The sequence below is a fragment of the Alligator mississippiensis genome, chromosome 3, assembly GCF_030867095.1.
Source record: "Alligator mississippiensis isolate rAllMis1 chromosome 3, rAllMis1, whole genome shotgun sequence".
In the NCBI taxonomy this organism is placed as follows: domain Eukaryota; kingdom Metazoa; phylum Chordata; order Crocodylia; family Alligatoridae; genus Alligator; species Alligator mississippiensis.
Genome location: NC_081826.1, coordinates 126583074 through 126595165, shown reverse-complemented (window position 1 = coordinate 126595165; position 12092 = coordinate 126583074). Strand labels below are relative to the sequence as shown.

Below are 12092 nucleotides of genomic sequence, written 5' to 3'. Positions count from 1 at the left end.
TGGGTTGTAGCACTGGCCTACTGCTAGGGAATATTGTTGACCACTGATCTGGACAAATTAGCCCAGGACAGAGTTGCAAAAAATTATTAGAGGTCTGGAAAACATAATCCCAGTTCTTTCAGCCCTTCCTCATAAATTATTTAGTCTGGAGAAGATAACATTCAAATACCTGAAGCATGTATATGAAGGGTATGGTGATAGTCTGTTCTATTCTCTGCCCTGTGGCAACAGAGAAAACAATGGTCTTAAATTGGAGCAAGAGAAATTTAGGTTGGATGTTAAGAATTTGCCCACTATGAGGATTTTGGACAGGATGCCCAGAGAGGTTGTGAAATCTCCATCCTTGGAAGTGTTTAAGAGCAGATTAGAGAAATTTGACTGAGATGGTTTAGTGAAGGAATGATTTTGCCTTGAGTAAGAGGATGGACTTGTTGACCTATTGAAGTCCCTTCTAGCCCTGTTGTTCTATGATCCTCTTTATGTATCGCCTTTGACATTGGAGTTTAATTGCAGGGAACACATGCCATTGGTTTTACCTATTTTACAATCTTACTACATGCTACTATTAATAATTTAATTAAACATATCTATATACAGATGAGGAGAGGCTGGCAGGAAAGAGATTTCTGGTCTTTCACTGACCTCATTCATGCAGAATGTAGAGAGGTTTCACTTATTTATTAACATATGCTTTATATGCTATTTCCCTCCTTATTGCAATGGAAATGACTCTGTTTACATGCTACCACACACATCTTCCCAAAAATTCGCCTTCCAAAGTTGGAGTGCATGTTCTAAGCAGGGAAGCTGATGCCTGTGCTGGAACGGAAGCAGAGATTCATAGATGTTAGGGTCGGAAGGGACCTCAACAGATCATCGAGTCTGACCCCCCTGCATAAGCAGGAAAGAGTGCTGGGTCTAGATGACCCCAGCTAGATGCTCATCTAACCTCCTCTTAAAGACCCCCAGGGTAGGGGAGAGCACCACCTCCCTTGGGAGCCCATTCCAGACCTTGGCCACTCGAACTGTAAAGAAGTTCTTCCTAATGTCCAATCTAAATCTGCTCTCTGCTAGAGAGGCATTAGAATGGCTGTCGGGAGCTGTGGTTCCTTCCCAGCCAGCACGCAGCAGGGGTAGAGTCCATTCTTCAGCATTGGAACTAGATTTTTAACTCTCTCACAGCCACTGCTCAATTGGAAGTAGGTTTTGGCCAAGCAGACAAAAATTGCTGCTAATTCAGCAGTAACTGTGAGCTGCTCAGCTAAAAGCCAGAGCCTCCAGAGAAAGGCAAGCAATGCTGAAGAGTAAACTCTTCCCCTGTTCCATGTGGTCAGCATTCAGCCTTGCCTCTAGAAAAAGGTTTATGTCTTTGCTCTGCAGTCCCAAAATACAGTATGTGTCTTATTTCAGGGAGTGTGGTGTGCAAGAAAATATGGCATATAGGTTGGTTTGCTTTTAGGCCATCATGTTCTAGGTGCTCTATGAAGGCCAGATAGGAATGACAGAATGTATTTCTGCCAGACTTCCCAAGTAAGAACTCCTAAGATGTGGGTTAAAACCTACAAACATATATCTTTAACTTGTGGGGATCACACTTTTGGATGCAAGTTTTATAAAGTGCGTCCTCCTGACAATACAGAGTTTTCATTTTGCTGGAGTTTAACTGCAGACACATTTTCCTATCCACATGTGGATCTCACGTAAGCATTACACTTATGCATATGAGTTTTGACATTATTTTGTGAAGGATGGAAATGTGTTTTATCACATACTGCTGACACTTGATCCAGTGAAGTTACATTTTTTTTGTAATGAGACCATTCTGCAACTGAACTGCCACTCCAGCATCAGTCCAGTGGCGGCCTGAGACCATTCTGCAACTGAAAGTCCAGTAGCAGCTGTATAATTTCCATCCATAATTCTCTGGGGACATCCACCTAAGAAAAGTGTAATTTTTGAGTGCATCTTCTTTGACTCCCCCACCTCACTCCCTCAGTTAGTTTGGTTTGATCATGTTGAATGTTGCAGAATGTCCAGGGATAAAGAAAATACATGTCCGTCTTCCATTCATCAACAGCAGACAATCTATTCCACTTGAATTGGTTTCTGACCAATTCATATTCTATCCTGAATCTCCAGTGAGCAAAGCAAATAGTGTCATCATTGTTTAATTAAGCTTCCTTGAAATCTCAAGTAAAAACCGCTTTATTTTTGTTTCCAGATTCTTTCTGAGCCTTGTGATTTCTTCCCTGTGTATCATAACTAATTAATTCCTCCCATTAAAAGCTTTGTCATCACTTTGGCAGTTCTCATCTTAATTATTGGTATTTCCTCCTCTCTATTGCTTCCTTATAGCTTTATCTATGCTCTATTCTACTCTAGATTAATTCCTGGATTCTTCCTTAATTCTTCACCTTCCACTCTAAGCCCTTCTCGTATCTCAGCACTGACTTCTCATCTTTTAGTTCATGGGTCAGATTCCACACCCTCACTGAAAAACTTAATAATCCCTGCCCGCAGCTCTGCTCCAGTTTCCTCCTACTCTCTACTCCTAATCTCTTCACCATCGTTACATGCTTTTGCACTCCCTGTTGCACCATGTGTTTCAGTTCTTATTTAATTGTAATCTCTTTGCAGCTGAGGCCTTGCACTGTGTATGTTATAAAGTACTGTGTGTAATTTAAAAATAAATGTATATTAATAATATGAGAATCCAAGGGAGGTTCTAAATTATGAAATAATAATTATATCCTTTGCTGAGTGAGATATGTTGGAAGCAGACTTGTTTATACTAAATAAGTTCCTAGGGCAAAGCCTAGGAAGCATTTAACCCTGATTGTCTGGGCAGTTCTGTTTTTGTTCAACTCTTGAGAAATCAACACTGTAAACAAGGCCCTTTTGTTTACAGGAGTAGTTACTAAAAGCTCTATGTTGTTTTTCTCACTTAATAATCAGCCAGTAGAGGTCTACATGCTCCATAGCATAGTCCCTGATTTGCAGAAATGCTGAGCAGCATTCCCTCCATCTGACAGCAAGGGGCTCTCAGCACCTCTGGTAGGTGTCCCAACAGCCCCCCACTGTTGCCAAAGATATAAAATTACCATTCCTGGAAACAGGGTCCCAGTTCTGACTCTACGTGACACCCACAAGGAGCCAGACCAGCCTTGAAATGAGAAGAAACAATGGATAGCAGCATCGTTTAATTGCATGTTATTTTTGCCCCAGATCCATTGGTTGCAAGCATTTTCAAGGAGATTTTGCTTGATGGCAGGAGCTGTTCTTCATGGGGATAAGGCTGGAGAGTGGTGGTTCTCCAGCAGGGGCACTTTGACAGGTCCTGCGGCTCATGGCAGGTGTCAGGTTGGCAGGGGCAGATCTGGAGGGTTGTAGTGATGCAACTGCACCTCCTTTTGAGTGTAGATCTACTGCAAGTTTAAAACCAACTGACTGGCAGTGGCAACAACACTTCAAGAGGGAATCGCCTGAGTTCGTGGCTCTTTGCAATCTACCCGATTCCTTCTAAACTCTTCAACAACTCCCTTTTCCTTCATATTGTTTTCCCCCAAAATGGGTTTAATGTTACGCTAATCAAGCAATTCTTTTTTCTGCAATTCTGCTCTTTGCTGCTCCTTTCACAGCCCCGCAGCCTGATTTTTAACTCCAGATAAAACCATTGCTTCAGGGGTGGAAACATTAATTCTGGTGACCATCAACCCAGGTGTGAGAATCGTTTCTCAGTGGCGCACTGGATGCAGTGCCAGGGGGTCCGGGATGGCTGGCTTTCATTTCAGGATAGACAGTGAAGGATGGTTGAGTGTGAGCAGGGCTAAAGCGAAGCACTTCTGGGTCAGGTTTTGCACCCGGGGGGGGGGGGGGTTGTGTTTCTGCACCCAATAAAGGTTGTAGCTTCCGCTAGGGTTTGGTGTGGGGGCGGGATCTGAGACTGACTTTCCCCCCGGCCTCTCGGTGAAGCTTCTAGCTTCTTTTTACGTGGAGAAAAATGTGCGGTGGAGGGCGGCTGCACCCCTCTGTCTTGGACCTGCCCCTGCAGGCGCGACCTGGATACTACAGCCCTTGTCGCGCGGGCGGTATAGTGTCGTCTCGGAGCTCCCCGCTAGGGGGCGCCCCCTTCCCCGCCGCGCAGCAGAGCGGCCTAGCTTGGCGCTTCCCCCCTCCAGCACAGCTGTAAACACGCCCGCGGCCCAATCGGCGGGCATCTGCCACGGCGCTGGCCAATCCCCGCGCGGGCTCGCCTCCCGGCACGGCCGACCAATGGCTTCGCTCGTCCGCGCGTCGCGGACCAATCGGGAGGCCACGGCACTGCTATCCCCCCCCTTCCCTCTGCCCTTTCCCCAGGCCGCGACTGACTCCTGCCAGTCGCCTGCGCAGCTCTCCGGGCGTGAACCCGCTGTCGCCGCGCGCTGCACCCCGCGGGCGCCGGCACCGCCCCGCCCGCGCCATGCTTCTGCTGCTGGCGGCCGCGCTGCTTGTGGCCTTCGTGCTGCTACTCTACATGGTGTCGCCGCTCATCAGCCCCAAGCCGCTCAAGTTGCCCGGCGCCCACGTCGTGGTGAGCAGAGGGCTGGAGAGGGGGAGGTTTGCGGGGGTATAGCCGTTCGCGATGACGTATGTGAGAGGGGAGGGGTGCGCGGACTGTTCCATTGGCTAGGGGTAGGGGGTCGTGGTGACGTATGTGAGGGGAGAGGGCTCGCGGTGTGTTCCATTCGCGCGGGGGGGGGTCGTGATGACGTATGTGAGGTTCTGGGGTGATGTATGTTGGGGGAGGGGGGCACACAGTGTTCCATGCGGGGAGGGTGGTCGTGGTGACGTGGGGGGGGGGGGGTTCTGAGGTGATGGGGAGGGGGCATGTGGAGTGTTACATTTGTGGGGGGGTCATGCTGTCATGGGGTGGGCACGCAGAGTGTTCCATTTGCTCAGGGTGGGGGGCAAGGGTATCCCAAGAGGGAAAGCTGAGGGGCAGGAGGTGTAGGAACAGGTCTTCCAGCAGCAAAGGGACCTGTCACTTCTGTGTTCTCCGCCTTGTCCAGGGGTGAGGACTGGGGATCTTATGGCTCCTAGGAACAAAAGAAGCTCTAGTAACAATGCCCCTTGGTACCAGGCTCCTGCTGTGGCTGCCCGGCTGCAGGGTGTTCCCTAGGGAAGAGCCCCATTGCCTCTCTGATGCTTCTGCCCCTCTTTAAGGTGGCAAGCAGCCAAAGGGGCCCACAGCTCTTGCCTGGTGCCTCTCCTTTTCAGACCCCTAACAGTACTGAACCCTGACTGGCGTCCCTGTAAAGGCCGCCCTGTGTCAGGACAGGGTTTCAGAACTGTGACCAGGTTCTTGCCATTAGTCATTGCTCTGAGGCAGCCTTCCAGTAGACTCTGAAAGCCACAGCAGTGGTATCAGTCCCTCAGCTGGGTGCTGCTGCTCCCTGGCACGCCTTTGGAGCCTTTCAAGGATGGCCCAGGGTGCCACGCAGTGTTAGCACCCTTAGGGCCCTGCTACATGTTATGCTGTGAGCTGCACACAAGTTGATCAGTGTCAGTGCTAGCTTGAGTTTGGAGTAGTTGCACGTTCAGGTCAGCAGGGGCCTGGAGGAATGAAAGGTAAGATCTCTGCCCTGCTCATTTCAGGCTTCTCCCCACGGCTCCCCTGGTGTGTGTCTGTGTCCCCTCTCCCTTGCTTAGTTGTGACTGCCTGCACTCTCTGTCCCAGGGGAGCAGGCCTGCCTGGCCCCTGCTGCTGAGCTGGTGCTCTCCTGGGATGAGCCTGGCCCAGGGAGTGGCAGTGAAGTGACAGCCAGGCAGGCAGGTTAACCCTTCCCTGCCTGCTCCCCCATGACATCATGGGCAGCCACAAGTAAGCAGGGAGGCAGTGAGCTGGGATTTGGGGAGAGCAGGGGGCAGCAGTGGGCCAAATCTGGGCCAGCAGGGGAGGAGGGTGGGGAATGGTTACACTAAGGTGTAGCTTAGAGTGCCCACAGCTTTGTAATACGTATTGGGTGGGACAAATAATCCTGCCCTACAGCGGCATAACTTTAAGCTGCCTAACAAATGCTTAAAACCAATTGCAAGCATTCATGTGTGAACAGTCCAGGTTTTAAGAGCACCAGGAGCCACCCAAAATTGCCACGTGACAATGTTTGTACATTTAAGTGTGCAAACATGATTATACATAAGGTAAATCCAGAGACTTCATGTAGAGATGCATAGTGTTAAAAATGTTCTGATCTGTTATCTTTCTGAGCACTTTGCAACAGAAAAATTGCTGTATAATTTTTCTGTAGTCAAACATCAAGTGAAAAGTAAGAGCTGGCAGCTGGAGTCTGAAGTCTAAAAAGGATGAGAACCACTGCCCTATATTGTACTTGACAGAGATGTCTGCTGCTCAAGGCACCAAAATTTGTCAAGTGCCATAGTACTATGGAGCTGCTACCTTGTTAAGCAACCACAGATACTGTGTCCAGTTGAACGAACAGATCATCCAAGCACATTTCAGTAATACCTTAGTAACAGTACATATAATTCCAGGATTCATTACTAGTTCCTTTGCTAATGTAGATCCTTTGGATCCTATAATAATTGTATACTGGACACCTTATTATACATGTTCATTTACGCTTACAACATCGCTCCCCAAGGCAAATCTTGCTGCCATTTGGAGTAAGGTGAAACAACTTCAGTACACAAAGCTCCACCTCGGTGCCTCCAAAAGTTAGGTGCAACAGCCTCTTACCTCAACCATAAGGTTGCCAAGGAACTGTTCACTGGCACATCTTGTGGTCAGAAGCTCTGAAATGAGGTCAGTCCAGTGATCTTGGGTTCATAGACGGTGAGGCTGGAAAGGACCTTGGAAGATCGAGTCCAGCTCCCTGCCCCAGGGGCAGGAAGTCAGCTGGTGTCAAAGGATCTCAGCAAGATAAACATCCAAATGTCTCTTAAAGGAGTCCAGAGTAGGTGTTTGCACCACATCTGGAGGCAGTCTGTTCCAGGCCCTGGGGGCTCGGACAGTAAAGCAGTTCTTCCTTATATCCAGCCTGAAACAATCTTGGAGGAGTTTGTGACTGTTTGACCTTGTCATCCCTTGGGGCACTCTGGTGAACAGGCGTTCCCCCAGATCCTGATGTACACCCCTTATAGGCAGCTGCCAGGTGCCCCCCGGGTATAAACTTTGATAGAAACTTTTACTTAAACATTCATTTGAAAAAGGCATGCACAAAAATAAAAGCAAGGACTAACTTTATTTGAAAACTGAAAGGCACAAGTTAGGTGTTAATGTACCTACACTTCTTAGAACTACTCTGGAACTGATATTCTCAGCTGCTGAAAACTATGCACAGTTCTGGACCAGGAGCAATTAACTGGGTGTACAGCCTAATGCCATGCTGAGAGAATCTTAGCTGGAATATTAATCATCACTCATTCACTGGTTTCCCACTCTGTTACATTGTCCCACCCAAAATATGCAGTGACAGAATTCATGCATTCATCTAAGCCGTGGCCAGCCTCAATTTACCAATGCGCAAGACTCCCTAGAACTCTCTGAAGATATGCCTCATATCTCAGTAATCATTTTGGGAGTGGGGTAAAGCTCTTAAAGCTTTTTAATTTAATCGTGAGGTATGCTGCCAAGAATTCTGGGATCATGGTCATGTACCAGACAAACACCTGATTGCCAGGCCGTGAAAGAACTTCATGTAGCAAGCTACTCTAGAAATAGTGGTTGAACAATATCAGTTGCAGATATCTGATATCTCTGGAAGATGAAAGAATGGACAGTATGACTGCAGGCATCAGTCACAAACTGGGCCACAATGAAAATTGCTGCTGTTTTTGACAAGTTTGCCAAAAATGCACTTGGACTTGCACTAAAATGTTTCTGAAATTCTTCTGGTTCACCAGTCTGGATTTTGTCATTTGAATGTTGGTGATCACCTCTCTTGCTATGCAAAAGAAGAAAAAAGAATTCCTAGCTCCGCATACGGTTGGAACAGAACTCTGCAGTTCTGACTCTGAATTCTTTTTTGTTTCTATGCCTGGGATACAGGGAAAGCCTCTCTGTAAAATCAAGGAATTTTACATGTTGATAGAAGCAGGTGAGGTGGCAGTACAAGCCATCAGGTAGAGCAGTAGGTCCGTTGATTGCCAAAGCAATGGTAGGTAGAGCAAGCAGCAGGACCTAGAGTAGGTCCTTTGATCGCCAAAGCAGTGTGTTTCTATCCTGGACCTTCTGCTAATTAGCTCTACACATCCTTTTTTTCCTTTTTGTAATACTGAAGATATTTAGTGCTTTTAGGATCCCAAGATGGAAAGCACTACATTAGAGCTAATTGTTTAATTTTTAAGTCTGAGAGCGAAGTTGGATGGAAGCAGCTTTCCTGTTAATGAACCTCAAAGTTCTCTTTCACAATTCTGTTTAAACAAACAAAAAAAAGGTAATAGAAGAAATGGGGGGGTCTAACCATTTTGACAAAAGCTTAGGAAAACTGAAAAAGCTGAAGTTGTGACACACATTTTACAGCTTATGATGAGGACAAAAAGTTCTACTGAGTTCAGACACTTTTTTAAATTCATTTTTTCTATTTATTCTGAGTGACCAGAAATACTAAGAACTTAAAAAATGTATATCTTGGTTTCTTCTAAGAATTATAGCTGCTTAATTCAGCCTGTTATATAGTTTAAAAATTACTATGACAAGAGGTAAATATAGACAAGGAGTGCAAAGAAACAAAGAGATTTTGTTGGCTAGAGATTCTGTTGGTCTAGTGATTTGCACACCAGCAACCTAACCACTGTCAGTTGGACTTTGTTTGCTTGGGTTGTTTGTTTGTTTTTTAAGCCCTTGGTTTCAAGGAAATTTGAACAATATGTCCCTATGAAGAAGATTTTTCAGACTACTTACAGGAAGGTCCTCCTAATCTTAAGGTGCAGCATGGGGAAAAAGCACAGGGTTTTTTAGTTGTTTGGGGTTTTTTGTTTTTGTTTTTTTTTTTTAAACAAACATGCAGGTAAAGGAGGCTGGTATCATGGGCTGATCAGCAGGAGGGTCTTTTTGATACTGATTAAGAGACATGGCTGAGGTTGTGAAATGCCTTGGAAGTAAAGGTGGGTAACTTGTTGGATGCAAGCAAGAAGAGGGTGTAGTGGAGCAGTGCAGAGAGATGTCAAAATTAAATGCTGGGGTAACTTTGCAGCATCATTCTGAGGGTGCAGACACAACAATTGAACTGCTTCAAAATGTCACTGGTTGTGAACTGGTTTACAGTTGTGAAGTTCTGTGGTGGTAACATCAAAGGGCTGAAAGGTGAACATCAGGAGGGATGGGTAAGTTTGGACCCATGCTTTTTGGCTCCTAGGAGCTTGGGGTGCAGAATGAGGTGCTGTGGCTAATAAGGAATGAGGATGCAGCTGACTTGGTAAAACAGCTTTAAGTAAAAAGCAGTACAAGGAAGCTTATTGATTTTTTTCTTTTTTTTTCTTTCTTGTAAGTTGGGAGTAGACCTCTATCTACAGACCAATGGCAGTTGGGGGTGGGGTGCAGAATGATACAGTGAGAGATTCCCAGAGGACTGACCAGACCCATGTCACCAAAAGCTTGATATCCAGTCATAATGGTGAACAGGTTCAAAATAATAATAATGCTTCTCTGCAGAGATGGCATTCATCAACAGTCCTGCATAGCTGATCAGAGGAGTGCTGCCCATTGAAATAAGCTGCAGCAGGAGCTGGAGCACATCAGTGGTCCCACACCGCTGTTTGCTGTGGCTCTGCATACCCCTGACTTGTGAATAAAACCTAATCTTTCCAAGGGGTAGCCCTGCAAAAAAAAATGTCTGGTTTTGCGCAAGCTGGTGGTGGTGTCTCCAATGATTTAAAAAAGACAAATGAGGAATGATTAAAGATGTTAGTTATGTTGATTCTTGACCTGTGGACTTGGCTTCTCTGAGATATCAGACAAGCAAAAGTTTTCAGTTTAGACGGAAGGAGAAAGGTCTGAGGCAGGTAGAGAGGTGTTGGTTGAATTTGTATTTACCTATGAAATTATATAGAATTCAGGGATAGAGGAGACATGACCAAGGCCAGATTGCTGGAGCACCTAATCAGACAGCTTGGAGGAAGAAGGAATCATTCAAAGGATACCCTGAAAAAACTGATTAGAAAGCTGGGAAGGAGAGAATGCTTGACTGCCAAAGACACGTAGTCGGTTATCAATCTGCCAGTTCAATTCAGTATTAAAAAGGTATTTTGAATTACAGGCATTACGATATAGAAAGGCAGCTTCTATTTTGTACCAAGATTTCCTATGTACTGTTGTCTTCACATGGAAACTTTTTTTATATCAATTTATGTAGTTCAGTCGTGGCACAAGTGAGTTTGACCAAATGCATATGCAGGTACATAAGGGACAAGCAAGAATATCATCCTGGAAGGAAGTGGCTTTTTTGGAAACGACTAAAGATCATAAATATGTTAAGATTTTTGTCAAGGTTGCAATAATAAATATTGTGTATTATGTATTTGTACAACTTGTGAAGTATTTTTAGCTCATATTGTATTATATAGTCAATATTTCTCATACTGAATTCTGCTGTGCATTTTTATTTTCATTATTGCATGAAGTATCATTCTGAAAACTTTGGTTTTCAGGATTTGAGGGATGAGAATTATGAATGACTGAAACTGCTGCTTGACGTGTGGTTTGTTTTTTTTGTTTTGTTTTTGTTGCTTGTTTTTAGGTAACTGGGGGTTCCAGTGGAATTGGAAAATGTGTTGCTATTGAATGCTATAAGCAGGGTGCATTTATAACTCTCATTGCAAGAAATGAGGTATGTTATACAAGTTTACTAAAAAAAAAAAAAAAAAGTGTCCTGAAGCCATTAAAGTACAACTATGATTTTTTTATTTTTTTTTTAAAAGACAGTAATTAGTCATATTGTGTTTCTGGCAAACACTCGCTAAAATCCATTACTATTTCTTTGTCCAAGCAATCTGGTTTAGTATCTTAAAAATGTTGACTACCTCCCCACATGCACACACTTTTCTTGTTGCAGCTCTTGCTTTTAAGAGTGACATCTTTTCTTAGTGGGTGATGTCTTTCTTTCTTTTCCCCCATTGAAAAGGTTTTGCTGCCTTTATGTCTTATGGAATGTACATTGCTCTTATTCATCAGAGATGGTCCTGGTGCAGCCTTGAGAATGACATTCACTTTATTAATTATCTGCTTGCAGGGTTAATAGCAGAGTCCAAAAGATAGGATCTTCAGTTTCTTTATTGCCTCATACAATATAGAATATATATCAATATAGAACAAACAGTATCATTTGTTCTGTGCTGCCTTGTACACTTAATACATCTTAGATTTAAAACATAAGAACCTAGAATTCTGAGAATGCTGTCAGGCCTTTTAATCATCACTCCATTATAAGAAAATATGAGAATTATGGTTAGTTTTTTGTTTTGTTGGGTTTTTTTTGCTTGTTGAAGCTAGCCAAATTTTTCATCAAAACACTTTAATGCAAAAAATCTTTCAGAAAGTTTTTCATTTTGGTTACAACTACCCAGCTTTCCCCACTGTATTTTTTTTTTTTTTCAGTTCCATTTGGCAGATTTTTAACCAAAATATTCACTTATTGTGGAAGTGTAAACAAATTTCTCAAGGAGGCAAATGGCATTTTTCAACCAACAGTTGTGCCTGGTAATCTGTATATAATTGAAAAAGTCCCTTTTACAGTCGTGAATACAGTTTACTAATTCTTACAGTGCTAAGATAGTTGCATAAAGTAAATAAAATTTAAAAAACAGAAAAACTGCCCCAATTTGGGGGCAAGCTGAGTGTGTACAATTACTGCAAGTGTTCAGCAGAATAATTTAGAGAATAGTATATAAACAATTTTATACAAATCAGCATTAGCTCCCTAAAGTCTTCCTGTCTGTTACTGAATAAAATATTAATTGACATGTTTGTTCTTAGTCCTAACAGCATAGTAAGGGCTTGAATGCTGGCATTAAGCCTCTAGAGAGTGTAAAAATCTAATGTTGTGACTTCTGAGAGCTTAATGAAGCTAACAGTTTTGATTTATAATTTTGTCCAT

The 12092-nt window shown here is 44.1% G+C and overlaps 1 protein-coding gene across 1 annotated transcript in view; it reads left to right on the top strand.

Moving 5' to 3' along the window:
* Window positions 1-4339: 4339 nt before the first annotated feature.
* KDSR (3-ketodihydrosphingosine reductase) overlaps window positions 4340-12092 on the top strand; it is a 32054-nt gene continuing 24301 nt past the window's right edge. The window contains exons 1-2 of the mRNA XM_014606972.3: window positions 4340-4570; window positions 10737-10826. Coding sequence (XP_014462458.2) covers window positions 4460-4570; window positions 10737-10826 — 201 coding nt within the window. The 5' untranslated portion in view covers window positions 4340-4459. The remainder of the gene's footprint in view (window positions 4571-10736; window positions 10827-12092) is intronic.